The sequence below is a fragment of the Alligator sinensis genome, unplaced genomic scaffold, assembly GCF_000455745.1.
Source record: "Alligator sinensis unplaced genomic scaffold, ASM45574v1 scaffold156_1, whole genome shotgun sequence".
Classification (NCBI taxonomy): Eukaryota; Metazoa; Chordata; order Crocodylia; family Alligatoridae; genus Alligator; species Alligator sinensis.
Genome location: NW_005841844.1, coordinates 2,433,733 through 2,454,412, shown reverse-complemented (window position 1 = coordinate 2,454,412; position 20,680 = coordinate 2,433,733). Strand labels below are relative to the sequence as shown.

At 48.7% G+C, this 20,680-nt stretch overlaps 1 protein-coding gene across 3 annotated transcripts in view; it reads right to left on the bottom strand.

Moving 5' to 3' along the window:
* SIL1 (SIL1 nucleotide exchange factor) overlaps window positions 1-20,680 on the bottom strand; it is a 335,801-nt gene that overhangs the window by 241,753 nt on the left and 73,368 nt on the right. For all 3 annotated transcript variants that reach the window (XM_025206016.1, XM_025206046.1, XM_025206021.1), the window contains 2 exons: window positions 20,468-20,621; window positions 20,229-20,335 (listed from right to left, as the gene is read on the bottom strand). In XM_025206016.1, the coding sequence (XP_025061801.1) occupies window positions 20,229-20,239 (11 nt within the window). In that variant the 5' untranslated portion in view covers window positions 20,240-20,335; window positions 20,468-20,621. The remainder of the gene's footprint in view (window positions 1-20,228; window positions 20,336-20,467; window positions 20,622-20,680) is intronic.

Here is a 20,680-nt window from a genome sequence, read left to right as displayed (position 1 = left end):
GTGGATTTTCCACTTTTGCAAAGAGCTCTCTGCAGACTGGCAGAGTTCTAACCTGCAAGAGCTTCTTGTAAAAAGGGTGGCAAGCCCTAAGCCCTGTCCCAAGGGGGTGGGGGAGGGGAAAGAGCTGGGGCCTAAGATTGTCAGCTAGGGCTTGGCTTAGACTCACTTTCTCTCTTGGTGCCTTTGAGGTAAGTGGGGCTTGCTGGGGGCCAGTTGGGAGCCCCCTCTGGTGGGGTTGGAGGTCTGCAGGTCAGGGATGGGGGGCATCAGCAGGGCTGCAGGGTGCCCTGTGGGGTGGGTGTGGGTGCAGGTGACTGCCAGGGCTTGGGAGAGTTGGGAGCTTGGAGAAGAGCCTTACCTCTATCCTTGGGAAAATACTGGAAAAAATCATCAAAGAGCACATTTGTGAAGGCTACCCAGAGAGTGGTGGTGGACGGGTCGTTCTCAGCCTGGAAGGAGGTGGGCAGCGGGGTCCCACAGGGTTCAGTCCTTGGACCGGTGTTATTTAATATCTTCATCAGCGATTTGGATGAGGGTGTGGAAAGTACCCTCTCCAAGTTCGCAGATGATACCAAGTTATGGGGCAGAGTTAACACAGCGGAGGGCAGGGAGCAGATACAGGCTGATCTGGACAGGTTGGATCAATGAGCAGAACAAAATAGGATGCAATTCAACAAAGATAAATGCAAGGTACTCCACCTAGGGAGGAGGAATCTCCAGCACACCTATAGGTTGGGGGATGACCTCCTCAGCAGCTCAGTGGCTGAGAGGGATCTTGGAGTCATAGTTGACTCCAAGATGAACATGAGTCAGCAGTGTAATGAAGCCATCAACAAGACCAGTTGCACCTTGTCATGCATTAGCAGGTGCATGACCAACAGATTGAGGGAGGTGATGCTCCCCCTCTATGTGGCATTGGTCAGGCCACAGTTGGAGTACTGCATCCAGTTTTGGGTGCCGCACTTCAAGAGAGATGGAGAATCTGGAGAGGGTTCAAAGGAGGGCCACTCACATAATTAGTGGCCTCAGTGAAAGACCCTACAAGGGGAGGTTGAGGGATCTGGATCTCTTCAGCCTTAACAAGAGACGTCTGAGGGGAGACCTTGTAGCTGCCTATAAGTTTATCAAGGGAGGACAACAGGGAATTAGAGATGTGCTATTTACCGGAGCTCCCCTAGGAGTAACTAGGAATAATGGGTGCAAACTAGTGGAGAGTAGATTCAGGTTAGACATTAAGAAGAAATGTTTTATAGTAAGGGTAGCCAGAATCTGGAATGGGCTTTCAAGAGAGATGGTACTGTTACCTAACTTGGAGGTCTTCAAGAGGAGGCTTGTGGTCATATGACTTCGGTCCTCTTTCCTGCCAGGGGCAGGGGGTCGGACACGATGATCCATTGTGGTCCCTTCCGACTCTACAATCTATGAATCTATAAACAAATTGAACTAGAGCTGGAAGTACAGGCCTGGAACAAAGAGGAAGCTTCTCTCCTAATAGAGCCATCCAATAATACTAAAAGCACAAGCAAGCTTAAGGGATTCCAGAGATCACGGCTCTTCTCTCCCCAGGACATTCCTCTCTGGACCAAAGGGATGGGTCCTTTCTTTCTGCCTCTCTCTTTGCCAGCCTTAGCATTCCAGCTTGGTTCTTTACTGTGCAAGACAGGCTCAGATTCAGCCCTGGCTAAGTGGATGCAACCCTTACCCACATTAGGGCAAGATGTGCCCCGTTAGTGCCAGGGCTGTATTTGACCTTCAGACTCTGTGCCAATGAGCATATCATCCATGGGCCCATTCCTGTCCCCTTTGAAGTCAAAAGTCCCATTGATTTCAGTAGCAACAGGGTTGGAGATTCAAGGCACAAACAAGATACACAAATTAAAAGCTCACAAGCAGAGGGGAGCCAGGATGCATTAAAAAAGATCCATGCTGGAAGGTTTCATGAAAGTAAAGGTTTTAGTGAGGGACCTGAAAGAGCAGATCAAGGGTGGAGGAGGGCATGAAAAAAGGGAGAGGCTGAGACTGAGAGGGGGAAACTGGACATGATTAGCAGAGAGTCTAAGGAGGCAAGGAGTAAGGAGGCAAGAATGGGAATCAATCATAAAGTGGAATTTTCAGATGCACCTATTGTTTGCTTAACTCAGCTCCCAGTGCAGCCAGTGGGAATTTGATTTCAATGGCAGCAAAACTAGGCCAACAGCAATAAACACTTTGGAAAATCTCATCCAAGATCTCAGCTATGACGGGCAGTGTAGACCCTTCGGAGCTTGGTACACTCCTGTCTCCAGGACAAGACAGCTGTTCTATTCTATTTACTGACAAATCTCAGTGTAAATAATTTGCCTGCACATCAAGAAATGAAAAAAAACCCTCCTTCATGTATTATTTATTGCCTTTCATTATTGAGGTCTTGCAATGACCATTTGATCTTAAATGATAGCATTTTATCCAAAGGTACTGGAGAAGATGGCCATGTGATGGTAATTTAGGGATAGGAATATTTTTTCATCAGTGTACTTAAAAACAGTCACAGTGCTAGGAGGGAGGCTTAATTGTGGAGTTGTGTAATTAGTTTTTATGTCACTGTAATTATTCTGTTGGCTACATATAAAGAACATGGCAAAATGCAGCACTTAATTTTAAATCAAGACTTGCTTCTCTTTTAGTAGGTAATTGATGTTGATCACATCACTTAACAGTGACTATAAAATGTGCTATTTAGATTGTAAAAGGATGAAGAAAAAGACTAACCAGCTAGGTAATTGATGAATCACAGCCTGGATTTTCGAGAGGCAGCACTAATATATCTGAGTTTAGTTGCTTTGGTTTTAAACTACTCAGGAATCATTACTTGCCCAAAGACCTAATAGATGTAGAGGCACTGATCTGTGAAGCTTGAAGCGTCACGTGAAGTAAAGGGCTACTTTGCTTCAGAGACAAATTCCTGTTTAATTGAATTTGTTACATTTGCTTAAATATTTTACATTAAGGCTATTCTTTGGCCTCAGCTGCTCCTACTGAACCCATTGGGCATGATTTTGAGTCTCAAATTGCGTCTCCAGCATGCTTGAGAGAGGCCACAGGGGGCATGCCCAGCACAGCTTTTTCACTGTATTTCCAGGTTTGGCATGTGTCAGTAAAAGTGGCGGGATAGGGCATGCTAAAGGGCAAACAGCACTAGAAAAGGTGTAGCTATACCATGGAGCAGGGGTATCAAATATAAGGGCAGTCTGTCAGATCCTGCCCAGGGAGCCACGTTGTCTGGGTTGCAGGGCTCCAAAAGGGACGGGGAGTTCAGGGGTGGGATGAGCAGGATTGGGGTCCACTGCTGAAATCCAGGATACAGTCACACTGGGGTTGTGTACTGATCAGGTATGGGAGGCCAGTGACAGCTGTGTTAACCCCCAGAGGCAACGCTCACCTGGATGGGATGGGGCATAGAGGGTGTGTGGGGGAGGCAGATCAAGGCCCCTGTGCAGAGGGAGGAAGTGGGGCAGGGGCTGGAAGCTCTTCCCAGCCAGGGCGGTTAGTACATGGGGCTAGGACTCGGGGCATGGAGTGGGATGGAGCCACAGGTGGCTTGTCTGGGGCAGAGGGGTGTGTGGGGAGGGTGGCTCCCCACCACTGCATGCACCCTTGTGGGGACACAGGGGTACATGCCCCCTCCCCCCAGATTTGTGTGCAGGGCCGGGGTGGATGCAGGCTCTGGGCTTCCTATCCTGCTGCCCTCACCCTGGGAGCCCCACCCTGGCCACGCTGCCATGGTGAGGCACCTTCTGCCTGCCCAGTGGCAGTAGAGGTGGCAGTGGCATGAAGTTGTGCCCCTCACTGCTGCTGGGAAGGCAGGGGGCATGCAGCCAGCGCAGGGCTCCCAGGGGAAAGGCAGCCGGGCGGGGAGCCCCAAGCCCACAGCAGGCAGATCGCATCCGCCCCCACCCTCCTCAGCCCTGCTCCCCTTGAGCTTGGCAGTGCATCCACTGCAAAAAGGCGCTGCCAGCACTGCCGGTGGTGCCTGAGGGCGGTCACCACTCACCACCCACCCCTTGCCACCAACACCATGGGTGGCATCTGCGGGCGGCCCTGATTGCCACTGGCCATCTCCAACACTGCTAGCAGCATCGGTGGGTGTTCACCGACCGCTGGTCAGCGCTTGCCACCGCCCCCACTGCCAACAGTGCTGCAGCTGCCTGCGGGAGCTCACCACTTGCTGCCACCAACAGTGCCATCGCCGCCTGCAGGAGCTCACAGTGCCCCCCAGCCTCCGCGGACATGCAGCGTTCATGCAAGAGAGGGTTAGCTTATGTCATTTAGGGAAGCTTAAACTAAACCAAAAATAGATGCTTTTTCCAGGATAAATGTTTCCCCAGGGGGCTATACTGGTACCACTACAGAAGACAAATATAACTTCTCATGTAGACCAGCTGTGAAGCTGAAAAAGGGTGGAACACCCACATCAAGTTGCCCTTAAGGGGGCAATACCTTGTTTTCTTCACACAAAGCACATTTCCCAGGTGCTTGAACCCTGCCCACAGGGAAAGCCCTGGTTTGACCAGCCTTGCCTGACACAAGCTTTAAAATCATATGGGTTTTACTACAGCCAGATCCCAGGTCCAGGTGGCAATGGAGTCCAAAGGCCTCAGCTTTGAATCAGGCATCTGATTCCAGTACCATTTTCAGCTAAGCAGTAGTATAACTCCTTCTCTGAACCTGAGATGCAGACAAGCATAGAACAAGTTCATGTCTATGCTCCAGCATGTGCTCCACCTGATAGTAACCCACAACCAGGTCTCTCTCTCTCTTGGAGACTTTCAGCAAACAGAAATAAGCACTTAGCATTTACACACTAAAAGAAAAATGCAGGGAACAGAACATTGGCTTGATGCGTGTGTGGGAAGGAGTAGGTGGGGGGGACTGGAACAATTCTATTTTAAGGGTCTCACAAGAGAGAAATGTTTCCTTGTTTGTGAAATAAATCCAACAGCACACTCTGACTAACAGTTCTATTCCTTAGACAATATTTTATAGCTCTTGCCCTCCAAGGCAGCCAAGCAATCTCTCCTCTCCCCACTGCAGCCTTACCAGAGGTGGGTCGATGCAGACGTGGTGTTGCTGAGAGCACAAAACCTTGATTAATTAACAAGACTGATAGATTTTTACTTCTGAAGTGGGCTTAATATTTTGTGCAGGAGATTCAGACCTGCTTCAACCTGCTTACTTCTTGGCTCTCTCATACCAACATAGACGTGGGTAGGAGGGCATGGGAGAGTACGTGCCCCCGCCCCGAGACTGGCCACTACCAACGCTGCCACCGACATCTGCGGGTGGTCGCCACTTGCCACCCCCTCCTCCTTGCCACTGACACTGCCATGCAGCAGCAACGCATAGGGGGTGCACAGGGTGCACATGCAGCCCCTGAGACCGCCAGTGCAACCCCTGACAGGCCACGCTCCCTTCTCAGGCGACAGGTGGGGGGGCAGGTGGAAGTGTCAGTGCCCCCTCTGCAAGCACTAGCCGGGGAGTGTGAGCACCAGATGTAGGCCACAGCTGCTTCCAGAATGGCTGCAGCCACTTCCGGGAGTGCTGTGACCACTTTTAGGAGCAGTGTGGCTGCTCACTGGTTGGTAAGTTTTGTTCCTCCCCACAGTTGGTGAGATTGGCTGCAGGGGGATTCCCCCTCCCCCGGTTGCTGACTGGCCACTGCGGGGGCACACGCTCCCCTTGACTAAGGTGGCACCAGTTGCCCATGGTGCTGTCGCCGCCTGTGGGCAGTCCCTGCTCGGCGCACCCTTGCCACCAACATCACTGCAGCTGCCTGAGGGCGGTCCCTGCTTGGCGCACCCTCACTGCGTCATCATTGCAGCTGCCTGCGGGTGATCCCTGCTCGCCACTGCCATGCCACTGCCACCTGCAGCTGGTCACCATGCCTCCAAGCCTCGGGAAGCATAAGACATTCATGGCAACATGACTACATCTCCCCAGCCTCAGAGCCAAGTGATCTCCACAGGAAGCCAGAATCTGAAGTCAGTGGCCAGCCCCCTGCTTTCTGCACCTGTCACGCCACATTTGTGAGAATTTACAGTAAATTATGATGCAGGGATATGTACTGAATTAAATATGAAATGGAACTGTTCTGATGGTGCTGTGCTCCTAGTATCACAAAAAATCGTTAAAAACAGTTCAGGTTTCCAGGTAACAATGTAGTAACCTACCACATCTGTATTAGAATCAAGCATAAAAGCTAGGAAATGAGTAGCTCAGGACATAAAAAATCTTCTACTTCTCCACATAACAAACAAATACATTATTCATATTAGGCATAATGAAATGTATATGCCTGTAATTCTGACCTGAGGTTAACTTTTCTTTTCAAATCCATTGTGTAATTTTGTTTTCAGTATCTCAATATTTCCTATAGAGGCTGAAGTGGCAAGCAATGGACCCAGTTCCATCAGCTTTTATCACAGAGACCTGTACCTTTCTACATGAGTATAGTCTCCTAGAAATAGGAGTGCATAAGTAGTAATGTACTGTTCATGTAAGCGTGGGTGGCACAATTGGGTTCATTTTCAGTTAAAACTAAAGGACTTGCAAAAACTTTTGCTTGTAAGTGTAAAGTAACAGAAACCCAGTGTAATATTGCCAATGTGCAATAGAGTTACGCATGTCAACTTGTATTTGAAGGTCAATATGTGATTGATGTGTATCTAGAGAACTGTACCTTTAGGAAGGATTTTATGTTCAGTTTATTTCTGAGGTTACTGATAGGGTCACAGTATTTATCTGGGGTCAGAGTTAAAGTGGTTATATTAGACCAAAATAGGCATTCATCCCATCCCAGGAGCACTTTTGCTGAATTAAATGGCAAAAAAATTATCACTGGTATTAAAGTGGGCAAGACCATGACTCCCATTTAAGTATCTAAGACCACTATTTGGCCCACTCCTCCCAGACAATAGGAACAGATTTCTCTATCTATGGATTTCATATCCCTGACTATCACTATGGTATTTGAGTTCCCTCAACTATTGCTATTAATTTCATACGATTCCATAGTGTTACTCAGTTTACAGGTAACATTTTGGGTTGACTACTGATAAAAGAGGCAAAAACAAGTCTACAGCATGACCTTTTATTTGCTTGCACTTCAAAATACAAAAACAAACACTTATCCCAAAGTCTATCTGGCTATCTGTGACAGCACAATATAGATTCTCACATTATATTGACTGGGGAGACTCAAGAGGTAGAAGGAGGGTGGCATGTAGATTAGCAGCAGATCTTCTTGAATTTCATGAGTTCTCCAAATTTCCCTCCAGTCTATACTCAATATTTATAGGTGACTGGTTCGAATATTCTGATAAATTATCTCTAGTTGCTTTTATTTAAATTTCTTTGTTTCACTGAAACTTTTGAAACTGGACTGAACCAGATCTCATGTGGACCTGGAAGGTGTCACTTAGTTGGAATTTATGTCCTTGGGAAAGTAAAAGGGAAGGTTTCTTATCTCCTTTCCTTCCCCATTGTGGAATGCTATTCAACACTGGCCTGTTTCTTCTTTACCTTAGTTTATGGTCTTCTCTGATAAGGCTGTTTTGTTTTTATAAATTATCTAAGCATCTTAACATAAATATATCTATTATAGCATAATAACATATAATACATTTAGTTGCCTCAATCATTGCTATTACTATTTTAAGCTAAAGCTATGATCTTGTATATTTGAACTATTTAATGTATAGTCTCCCCTTTCTGGCCTTATGCTTTGTTTATTTGTATCTCATTACTGGTTTAGTTAGACATGTGGATGGCTTCCTTTTTTTTTTACTGACCAAGCTAGTTGTCATACCTGCAAAGGTTCATGCTATGGTGTTACTTCTCAGCTCTGTGTTCTTGGGGAACCCTGGCACAGTACGCAGCCTGTCTGACTTGCAAAGAACTCTCCCCCTCCCCACCTCTGCCTGAACAAGAACTGCTTAGAGGAAGGACTTACAAAAGACAAAGAAGATGCAGTGGGAGACGTACCTAAAGCCCTCCAGACAAGGGTGATAAGGGTGGAGCAACTCCCCTGGTCTCATTTGTATCTGAGATGGAACCAGATGACAACTCATTTAAATGGGAGATGGAACAGGCATGCACCTTCATTAGCATTCAGGATTCCAAGGCAATGACTGCACTCAATTCTGGGAAAAGCAGGGGAGCACTGCATGATGGGGAATCCTTGCTCCAAATGCTAATCAACCCAGATCTACACACACCCAGCTCAGCATTTATCAGACCAATTTTAGTAATGACTCTTCTATTGGTATCCAAAACGCTGAATCTTCCTGTTGGTACTGTGAGCTCCCTCAGAGTAATGCCACCTATAGCCAGCAGTGATCAGTTCCTATTATCCAACATATGAACCACTGTTTACCCCTAAACAAACCTAGTGTTCTCCCTTGAGCCTTTGTTAGTTTTCTACAAAAACCCCTACCCAAGCTCAAGTTTCTGTCCTGGTGCTTGGATCCAAAGCTGCACCAGTTCCACTCCTTTTCTGCCTGGAATCCCTCCTTTGATCATGCTGAGGGCTCTGCCTGTCTGCAAGCTCCAACAACACCTGGGAACCTCGACTGGTTCAAGCTTTGCTGAGTGGTGAGACCCCAACTCTCTCTCTCTCTGACTCCTGGAACCTGAGTTTTGCTTTCTTACTCCAGGCACAGCTTTCTAAACCAGACTTTTGCTAATCAAACTCGATCTAGACTTCCCCAAAACCCTAATTGAAATTATGTAATATTGTAACTGCATATTTGTCTCTCTCTTGTATGGCTATCATTACTGGTATCATCATAAGTTCGTATACCTGGCAATAAATAACTTTTATGGTCAAGCTGGTTGCTATACTTTCTCTATGAACCTCACCTACTTTTTCTTCCCCTCGACCTCCCCATTTGCTCTGCAGCAATGCTTCTTTTACCTAAGCCAAAGATCCCTGTAATGCCCAAAACCACAGTGGGGTCTGCTCATCAAATAAGGGATGAACTGAGATCAAGGCACATGAGGGTGTCAGCCTATCAATGCTGAATAGTCCGGCCTGATTCAGATGTACTCTGTTAACCTGTGTGCTTGTGTCTGCCTGCATTTTATTGTTGCGCTGATGAACTGAGTTCAAGGCATATGAGGGTGTTAGCCTGCCAATGCTAAATAACCCGGCCTGGCTCAGGCGTATCCTGTTGATCTGTGCGTGTATGTGCATACATGTGTTTGACTGATTTGGTGGCTGAAGGAACCCAGCCCCATTGAAACTGAGTCCTGCAAGATAGCTCCACTGAGGGTGAGGACTTGCAGAAGGGAGAGATACAGCTTCATATAGAAGCACAAGTAACACAAGCAGCACATTGATAGAATTACAGAGACCCCCAGAAACATACCCCTAATAAATGAGCACACCCCAAAGTGATGGGCAAATCTGGTAACAATGGTCACTCAGAAACAGGCTGGGCCTTCTGCTTAGCCACACTTTTGCAGCTTGGCTAGACCCCTTGAAAATGGCCAAGGCTGGTAACAGTGGCAGACTTCATGAGTCTCTGGCTTTTCTCTCTTTTGTTGGATATAAAACTCCGCTTGGGGTGGTTTTTGGTTTTGGTTGATTTTTTTTTTTAGTTTTCTCCTTTAGGAGAGTGAGGGTGGAAGCTGGGAAAGAAGTGTCAGCCACACCATGATAGAAAGGTCTAAATCTAGCTTGACCTGATCTTTACTAGAAGTTCATTACACAGCCAGAACCCTTTGACTGAAAATGTTTTTTCCTCAGCATTTCCCTGCACCAAGCTGGGCTTTCTGGTTTGCCTTGTCTCAAAGACTTCCAGTCTATTCAAATTAATATACAGCTGGCATATACATTTTCAAGAATATTTAAGTACAGTAGGTGGAAAATTTGAAGGGATCTTTTGAAATGGGCTAGTGGGAGATCATTCCTAAGGAGAAGACCTTGTACCTGTGTTGCAGAGCTTTGGGAAGAAATAAAAACTTAGCAACTTGGAGGGAAAAAAATTAATACTTTCATTATCATGAGGGTTGCCAATTTTCATTCCCGCAAAAGGTCAAGTTAATCTAAGGACAGAGGCAATGGGTTCATCGACCGCTGCGTATAAAAAAGGGAGAAAATGGCAACCTTGCCTGATTTCTTTTGCCAGCTTAGGGGGGCTCTGATTTCAGGTGCAGCCTGACCTGTATTTAGGACTAAAATTAAATGCTTCTAGGGCTGTACAAAAAAATCCCAGGAGACACAGTGTGATATATTCTGTGGGCAAAAGCCCAGAATGAGCACATCTGTTCTACCTTGGTAGAGGAAGTGAATGACGCTTCCTTTCTATTGTTGCTGGCTGCCAAATGATTTATCAAAACCAGAGTGATGGATATTTATAATAACTGTAAAGAACAGGGATCCAGTGTGCTAGCTAACACCTTAGCAAGAACTTTGCTATCTGCTTTATGTGATGGGAAAGGATCTGCAGGTCCAGATTATCATATGTATGAGGAAAGACAATAATTGCAGCCTGCTTTAGAGTAGGTCATAGGGTCTTGGATGCTTTGGAGTAATTACACATAGGGCATTGTCAGGGCATGCAGATATTGGATACATTTCTTATGGATATTGATAAAGGCCTGCAGTTTAACTGTCTTGGACCCCTTTAATAATTTCTTGTGTGTGAAAATTATCTTGGATAATTTTCAGAGTACTGCCACCCTCTAAACTTTGATATATTTTCTAAGCCAGGGTGTTTTGTATTGTGTGCAGTTCTGGGTGCCACATTTTAAGGATGCAGAGAAATTAGAGGGAGTCCAGAGGTGGATAACAAAAATGATAAAGAGGTTAGAAGGCAAGCTGTACAAGGAGAGCTTTAGAAAACTAGCTGTTTGGTTTGGAGAAAAGGTGATTAAAAGGGGACATGATAGCAGTCTTCAAATATCTGAAAGGCTGCTATAAGGAAGAGGAAGAACATCTATAAGGGGCAGTATGGTCCTCACTCTTTGCTTGGCCTGGGCAGGAGTGGGGCAGCCCCTCTTCCATCACTTCCTGATTGGGAAAGTCCCACCAATGGCTCAAAGCCCTTTTGAGCCAGCAAGCCAGGCTGCTACTGACATGCCTGCCACACAGGGATTAGAAACTCCAGATAAAACCTAAGTGAAAACACAAGTTGCCTTATCTTCATTACGATGTTAATCAAAGATAACTAACCTGGATTAACCCAGCTGTGTTAATAATACTGTTTTGCACTGTGTATACCTCCACAGTGGGAGAAGAGTAGTTACAATAAGACTCTAAATGGAACCCATTTCCATTCTTGACCATGGTGCAGCTAAACTCATTTTTTTAGCAATCCACAGAGTTTTGCATTGACAAGCTTGTTGTTGAATGACATCCTTAGGTGGATCGTTGATTTCAGGGATCTCTGATCTGGAAGCCTGATCTTATGTTGCATGAGCTAAATGCATCAATTTAGTTGGCTCAGGAGTGGTACAGACACCTAACCCACTAGTGTCTGAACCAGACGGGGACAGGGTGTCAAACCATGGTTTTGTTTTAGCTCAGAGTTAGTTCAAATGATCAGCACCCATGTCAAAGCACCCAGATTATCCTAGTTTGGGTATGAGTAGCTACAGTGCAAAGCTATACCTACGTGGCTATGTCTTCACAGGTGCAGCACACCCCATGTGTATGGCTAGGAATTCTGAAGGCACAATCCACGGTTTTTAGCGCTGCCAGACATTGAACCACTCTGATTCTTTCCGCTGTGGGAGAACCTGTCTGCCCTTCTGAGCACACAGAGGGCATTATGGGAAGATTTTGGAGGACTATACAGCACATCAATGGGCTTGTGTCTTCACTGCAAAGGTTACCAGCCTGAGAAAAAGCAGAACCTGGGCACCAAACTGCACTCCCAGCTAGGTTAGAGTGTGAAAGTATCTCTTAATGAAGCACAGAGACTTGTCTGTGTAATGGATGAAAGGAGGGTTGGGACATTGTCCACGTAGGAGTTTGCTCTGAAGTGGTAGCAGCTCATGTTTTTACCTGGTAGGTACCTGATAGGTCAGCCAAAATGGCAGCAGTCACACTTTTAGACAAACCCTCTAGCTGTTGTGTAGATTCTGCCATCACTTTCATGGCTATGGAAAAATGGAGCATCCTTAAACACCGAGCATTCTTAAGTATCCCCACATGATCTTCAGCTGCTGCAGAATCCCTTCTGCAATTGCTCTTGTTTTCAAACCTCTTCCACTCTCCCATTCCCTTTGGTCAGCTCCTCCTCACCTCTTTCCTCAAACCTTGCCTCTGCTGCTGCAAGTCCCTTCACCCCATCGCTGCTGTTTCTGAAACAACCTCCCTGCATGCCTGAGTCATCACTCTCCCTCCTGTCCTAAAGCTCAGCGGCAGCGATCTTTCCTCCCTCTTAATTTCTGCAGTTTCATTCAGCAAAGCATTTGGGACTGCAGGTTTATGAAAGATGCTTTACAAAATAAAGTTGTATTACATTTGCCAAGTTAAGCACACACATTCAAAATCTATTTGAGTGCCTGCCTGAATGCAAATAACTGATACTGCAGATTTTCACTGGAAATTGTACCAACTCCCAGTCCCAGTCCCAACAATCTGATGTAGAATAATGGCAGCTTTACTTAAAAACAAATAGTTACTAATGACACAGGAAGTGGCACTTGGTGGAAAAGGAGCTCTGGCCTTTCTGTGAGGTGAACTGCAAGGAAAGGGCTGACAGGCTGGGTTTGACCTTCAGGCTGTTTTTCAAATGCAGTGCTGTATTACTGCCTTTATCCTTGGTATTTGGTGGGCTTTGCAGGAGCTGCTGTGCCATTTAAAATCAGTCTCACAAAACTACCGTACCAATGAGCCACCCTACCGTCACAATCTTCAGTCCACACCAAAGTAATATTCTCTCACTTGCTGTCAAATAAATGACTTGCCCACGGCAAGCAGGCAAGTAGAATTTTGCAGCTACTCAGAAACTACAAGCCAGACAATAGGATCTGATTAAATGAAATGAGCAAATATATTGCTGTTGTGTAATGTACTTCACTTCTCTAATGCAGCATTGTGGAGGCACCCATCTCTTTGATTCTGAAGCTCCAGTGGAGCATGGTGATGGAAAGGAGGGTGGTCTCGTGGAAAGAACATCCAGCTGATCCCACCTCTCCAGTCTCTATCCCAGCCCTGCCATAGACTTATTCTTTGGGGTAATTTGTCATACACCCCAAGAAATATGGACAATGATATTTGCATCAAAGCACTTTGAGACCAGGTTCAGGTGAATTGCTCTGTAAGTGCTGAGTGGTCTGGAGGAGTCTGGTTTCAGAGGAGGACTTTGTGCCTGGTGAGGAAAATGCGCTGCTTCTCTTGCCTCACATGGACAGCAGCTCAGGATCCCCATAGCCCCGGCTCTCTGGTACTTGCTCACTCATTCCAGTGTTCTGATAAAACCTAACTGTACACATAAGAAAATCACCACTTCCCTCCAGAGGGTTTCAGGACAGGCTGACCAATCAGCTCCTCTCACTCTGCCACCTGGGCCTGCCCCTCTGCCAAATCCACTTGACAAGCCAGCCCATCTAGTCTAACCTGTGGACTCCCTACATTGCTCGAGCTTCACTCACAAATAGAAAGGCTTCTCATAGAAATTGAGCCTTCTATTTCCCCAAACCCTGTGAAATGTTTATTATATCCCTTTGTGAAGCATGTAATGAAATGAAACCAATCACATTTCATGTGGTTTTAGACCTGCATTAGGTCTCTGTGGGCATGTCTACAAGAGATGCATTAGTGCACAACAGCCTAATTTAATGTGCATTAAGGGCACATATCTACATGTGCACACCCTTAATGCACACTAAAATGGCAAATTTAGGTGTGATTAGTTAAAACACATTAATGCATATGTAGATGTGACCTGGCACTAACTTTAGTGCCAGGTCTCCTCAGCCACTAGGAGGCCTGTTTGAGCCCAGCCCCAGGGTTCCTGGCTGGCTGCCTCTCCTCCCCCGTGGTTGGGCTGCTTTCTGGCAGCCCCCAGTTGCAAGCTATAAAAACCGCCAGTCATTTTTGCCCTGGTGCATACACCCCAGGAGCCTGTACAAAACTGCTGATCTGTGCAGGAGCCCATCAGGCCTCATGTACTCCCTGGACAGGCCACAGGCTGCCTCTGCCTGGCCTGTCCCCTCCAGAGCTGCTGCTTGGCCACAGGGGAGTGTTGCAAAGGGCTGCAACTTGCTACACCCCTTACCCAGCACTATGATCCCCTCGGGGCTGCTGCCTGCCTGTCTCTACCAGCAGGGCCAGGACCTGCTCCTTGCTGGTGCTCAGCCCCCACTGTCTCCTGTCCTTGCAGGTGCTGGTGTGATGTGCCTCTGCTATGTGGCTCCCCATCCCTGGCCATGCCCCTGCACTGGGCACTGCTGGCAGCCATCCAGGGCCAGCATCACAGGGACAACTGCACAGGGGCCCAGAGAGCTGGTGCAAGATGACCATATAATTGTCCTCCCCACATTGAGCCCTGGCCCCACCCACGCGCGCACACCTGTGCCGACTGCCTAGGCCCCCAACTGGATCCGGAAGGAGGCTGGTGATCTTGCAGTGCTCGGGGTTTGTGCCAGTGTGCACAGGCAGTTTGAGTGGGGCAGGTGCACAAACACCCACATTTACGAGGTCCTGTTGGGTGGGATGCGGGAGCAAGGTCACATTCGGTCAGCATGGCAGTGCCACGTAAAGGTCAAGGTCTTGCAGGCACAGTGGATGGCAGTGACCAATTTCAATCATTGGCCTGGTTGTGCCCAAAAGTCCATGCCATTTATGCAGCAGCTGACCTGCATTTTAGTGCCCCAGGAGACAGGCTACACCCCTGTGAGTACCACCAGCAGGGGCAGCCTGGCTGAGCCCCCACCCCACCCTGATGCCTCCAGTAAAATGTCACTGGAGGAGGGGACCTTGGGCCTTCAGTGCCTTGCCCCATCCTCCTCCCCAGCTGCTGCATCCACTGGCAGCTTGGAGACCCCTGGCCAATGGATGCCTTGCCCTCAGCACAGCCTTAGACCCCAGCATGAGAAGCAGCTGGCCACAGCACTGCCAGCCATCATCAGTGCCAGCTTCTCCCTAGGGAGGCCCCTCACCAGGCACTGGCCTGCTGTGTACCACGGGCTGTGGACAATAGGCTCAGCCAGATGCTTTTGCCAGTGGAGAGGCCTACACTAAGCCACCAGCCTTGCCAGCCCCAGATAAATGGTAAGTCCTGCACTAGGGGAGGGCCCTCCCACCTTCCAGTCCACACCCCTTTCCCTGCCCCTGGCCCTGGCCCTGGCCCCTGCCCCCACTCCCTGCCTGAACCACCCACAGTCCCCTGGCCCTGGGTTCCCCACCCCCTCTGCCCCCACAGCATGAAGACATGTGGGATACATTTCAGAACTTTATTGTGCAGTCCATGTCCCCACAGCTGAGTGAGCATGGGCCTCTCATGCTGAGGAAGGCATCGATGCTGGCAGCAATGTCCTCCTTGGTAGCAGGGGCCAGGGACATGTAGCACTGCAACAGGTAGCCCTCCAGGTGGCAGTAGAGGTTGTGGGGCAACTCAGGCTTGCTCCCTATGTTGTCATAGCTCAGAGTCCTAAACCAGGAGTGCAGGTGTGTCTGGGGCACCAGCAGGATCAGCAGCAGGAAGGTGTAGTGGCTTGGGCACCCACATCTTGCACAAACAGCTCATCGTGCACCACCCAGGGCACACACAGCAGGGGTATGCTCAGGGCATAGCAGCAGTGCAGGAGGGGGCCAGCCCTGGGGCACCTCTCCAGATAAGTCCCCTGTGGGGAGGGCAGGGGTGTGGCCAGCCCCTTGCCCCAATTGTCCAGGAGCCTCATGTGCCCTGAGCCGAGGCACTGTGGGCTGGACAGCAGCACAGCAGAGCGGTTGGCTTGCAGGGAGAGAGGTAGGGGGGGAAGGGTCTGAAGCCATGGCAGCAGGTGCTGCCATCAGCCTGGTCTGGCCAGCCCTGGGGGGAGTGGGGGGGCTCAGCCAGCAGCTGCCAGGGCCCAGGCCTGCCTGGCTGACTTACCATGGTCCCTAGGCACCCTCGGGCTGACCCCTGATCTGAGGCCAGGCAGCACACGGCCCCTGATGCAGAGCATCTTCTCTCTAAAATGTTGCAAACTCTCACAAAAGGCTTCTGTCTCTTGCCCCTGCAGAGCCAACATTTGGATGTGGAAGAGAGCCCACCAGCCCCAGCAGGGATCCTACCTCTGGGTCACCACTACCCACTGCTGGAGCTGTCTGGATGCACCAGCTGCAGCAGCAGCACACTGGGGACTGGATCCTGCTGTTCCAGCAGCTGATGACAGTGGTGGAGGAGAAGGAGGTGCGGGAGCAGGTGCGGGAGGCATGGAAGCAGGCCTGGTGGATAGAGGATGTTGTCCAGGTGGAGAAGCAAGACGGGGTGCAGTGGGACTACTGAGCCCACATGGAAGCCCTGGAGCGAGAGTGCCTGGAGCAGCTCCGGCAGCAAGGGGATGCCAACCACCAGGCCATGAAAACCCTCCTGGCCCTGGTGGCCACACATGTCTCCTGATGCCCAGCCCCTGCTCATGACACCACAGGGCCTCTTTGTCCCACCAACCACCCCAGAGCAGGCCCCTTCCTGGGCCTGTGAGTAAGTCCTAGGGCTCCTTCTCCCTCCAGACTCCTTTGCCCAGCCTCCGCCGCAGATGTGCCACCACCCGCCTGGGCCCAGTCCTGCTACTCTCCCCTGTACCACGCAGCTGAAGATCCAGCCCTGCACAAGGCTGCCACAGGCTGGGGTCACCATAGCTCCTAGACCTGTGGGGGAACATCCAGGGGCTGGGGCACTAGGCATCTGTGCCAGAGCTCTGCCCCCATGGCCCCCCACTCTGGGCTTGAACACAGCCAAAATACTGTAAATAGTTTTCAATATATATATAGTTTGCCTCCTGTGTATAGTGGGTTTTGTTAGTGGGTTTTTCATTGTTGGGGGGGGGGGAGGGTGTTAAAGGGGCATTTTTTTTTTGGGGGGGGGGGAGTTGTGATTGCAGTAAAGATTCTTTGTTTCACCCATGAGTGTGTCCTGAGAGTGGTGCTGGACTGGGCAGAGGGTAGGGGGTTGGGGGGGACAGAACAGGCAGGCAGGCTGCAGTAGGGAGTGCAAGAGGAGTGGAGTCAGGCAGGGCCTCCCACAGCTAGTGCTCTGGCCCCCACTGGTGGGTGCACAGCCCTCCTGGGATCTGGGTGGTGGGGGAAGGAAGGAGGGGGCTTCTGGAGTCAGCAGAACCAGTACCATGGCCAGCAGCAGTGCAGGGCACTACTTGTCACTAGCAGGGGCTGGGCTGGAGCAGTAGGGTGCTGGATGCCGCTTGCAGGGGCAGGGGCAGCCCTGGTGCAGGAAGGCAGGGTCATCAGGGAGAGAACTGCTGCATGCTGCCCCTGCACTGGGCACATGGCTCCTGGGCAGGGAAGGGGCTGACTGGGGATCAGAGCTTCCTAGATGGCTGCCAAGTACTGGCGGTTGGGTCTTACTTCAATATGGCTGCCAAGTGCTGGCAGCTATGTGGCCAGAGTCTGGAGCTCCTCCCAGTGGCCATAGGGGCACATGGCAGGGCTGAAGGGACTTGGGACTAACTTTAGTGCCAAGTGCATTAACTTTAATCCGAAGTCCCTACACTCATAGACACCTGCCAAAAACTGCTTAATGTGTATTAGCTTAAAGTGCATTCAGTTTATTTGCACTTACTTGCATATATAGACACATCATGTTTAGCTTAGACCTCGATGTGCCTTCAGTGAGTGCTTAATGTTGTGGTACCAGTGCAGTGAGGTTGTAGCTGAAGCTGATGCCTATACCTTGAGAAGCTCACTGCTCAGCCCTGGGCTCAGCCAACCTCTCATAGATGCTCTGCTAATGCTGATCAAGGTCTTGGTATTTCAAGACCTTGATCAGGCTGACAATTGCATGCTGAACCTAACTCCCTTACTGCAGGCTAAGTTAGCAGCTCCAGGGCCAGCTTTGCAAGGCAGCAGAAAGTTTCAGGACCCAGTGAGACTGATTCGCGTCATCCTGTAAGAAGAGTAGTCCAAGAGACAGCATGGAAAAGCAGTGGGCATCTGCACCACAAGGAATTCATCCCTAGGTGACATAACATGCTGTGCTCGGGACAAATGCAGGGGATGAGGGAGAATTATGCACCAGTAGAGCTAAGATGCAGCAAAAAGGATCAGGTGTTACTCCACTGCCCCACAGAACTACAACCCACACCCTAGGCTCCTGACCCAGTGCCTGGTCCACCCAGCATCCTGAAATGCTAAAGCAAATGCTACCAAATCTAGTGTGATTTATTGCCCATGACAGCAGGGTTGCTTACTCGCTCTCTGTAGCTGCATAAATGATGTTGCTACGACTGCAGTCTCTGGCATATTTCTACAATCTGATAATGTTGAGTGATTTCAGCATTTCATTATGGGATTATTATGATATTATTCATCACAATGAATCAGTTAGTGAGATGTATATTCACATGGAATGACAGGAATTTCCTTATTTTTTTAAATTTGATATCCAATTTTATCAATTTTTGATAAAGAAGGCAAAGGTGGTCAATTCCAAGCAGATTCCCTGTGAAACAGCACCCAAGTGATTTACAAAGAGAGGAGAAAATAAAGTCTTGTAACAAGAGGAGAGGGACCTGGTAGATGCATAATTTTGACGTGAAGAGACATAAAGTTTTTACTACAACAAATGCTGGAAATAAAGGACAAGTTATAAGGATGGAATCAACTACAGCCAAGTCAGCATTTTCAGGGTCTCTATTCCCACAAGTAACCACACATTCTTGCACTGGAAAATCAGCTTCCCAGATATCTGGTTTGGACTTTGGAAAAAAAACATTGACCCAGTCCCCAAGAAAAACATCCCTGGCTCTACCTGGTGCCCCGGACACATGCGAGATTAATCAGACCTGGCTGGATGCTGTACTGAATGTGGGGCATTTGGACATGAGTGGAGATCCACCCCACAGACTAGTCAGCCTGGCACCAAACAAGACTCAGTGACCTACTGAGGTCCCTTCCAACCCTAAAAATGTATGAAAATATAGTAAATCTATAAGGCAATGCTCTTAGTGAAAAGGGGAGTGACCTTCTGTGACGTGGTCATCCCTCCATTGAGAATTGGACTGCAGCCCACTAAATCATTTCACACAGGTCCCAGACAGTCACTACATTATAATGACCACCCCAGATCAGCCTAGGGTCACATTCCTACCTGTATCCAAGAGGCAAAGGGCTCTTTATCTTATTACCAGAGACAACAGAAATCTGCAGGGAATTCCAGTAAATACCCCCATATCACATCAAACACATTTCTTCGGGGAGAAAGGGCCCAATTTTCTTCCACTGGTGGATCTGGAATCTGAGCTCCCAGCAGCAGAAGGCGAATGGACTCTTAAAGTTCCTCTGAGAGAGGGAGAAGAGAGGTCTCAGGTTGGGACAGCTGCACATCTCTAGGTAATTATTCTTGAGTTTAAATGGGAGTGAGCTCTTTCATTCAGACCTAGTTCTGGATTTCCCAGGTTAGGGACAGTGCTCTGACTCATGAGAAGGACAAGGTTTGTTTGCAATGCTCAGACACCCTGGAAGTTTAAGGTCTTTAAGCCTGGGCCCACCTTTACAATGCAAATGATTCCACCCCCACCTAGAGGCAGAGCATTTTGCCTCCGCAAAGCTCCTAGCCGGTGCTCCAACAGGAGTCGAACCTCCTTGCATCCTATAGGGGTGCCAGGAGACTCCAGATGAATCATTTGTTCAGTGTGTCAGTGCCTCCTGGCATCTGGTATCAGAGGACAAATAACATTATTTCTTTGTCTAGGGATTTAAATGTGCAGCAGACACCTGTGGGTCTGTAGAGATATCTAAGCTTCTTCTAAACCAGCCAGTTCGGGTGCCAGAAGCTGTCTAGCACAGTGTAGGCTTGTTTATACTTCTGTGACTGCAGTGTGGACATACCTGTGGCACTAGGCCAGGTTCCTCCAATACCACCAGCTCTTATTGGCTCAGGAACCAAAAGCACAAAAGGGTCAAATTCAGAGGTGACACAAAGACTAAGATCTAGAGGAAGCATAAGTGTGTACAAGTCAGTTTATACCAGCCCCCTGCAATGTGTATGCTGTACCAACCTGGACTCCCTCCTACTTACCAGTATGTCATAGTATGTCATTTTGTTCTCTTACTTATCATCTCACTTATCACTTGGCCCACTGAGTTGAGCAGAGATGAAGGTGGTGGAACGCAGGCAGTCTGGGGCTGGAGACGGAGCATGTCAAGAAAAGCAACAAAGAAACGGTCAGGACATATAAGCATGGGGTGCCTCCAGCTTTAATTAAGAGCTCTTCAGCCTGAAAGTGATATTAACATACAGATCAACTGAATACATACCTCCACAGCTGCTCTGGAATTGGCTGATAGACTGGAGGGTCTGAACTAGACTTCCTGTTTAACAAAGCAGAGCAGTAGCCCTTATGGCATCAAACCAGCCATAGATCTGATCCATTTCAAACTTCTCCTTGGCTGAGCCTCTTCAGAAGAGACGCTGCAGTTGGAAAAGGGACGTTGCATTACAATTCTGAAACTGCTACAACAAGAAAGCTA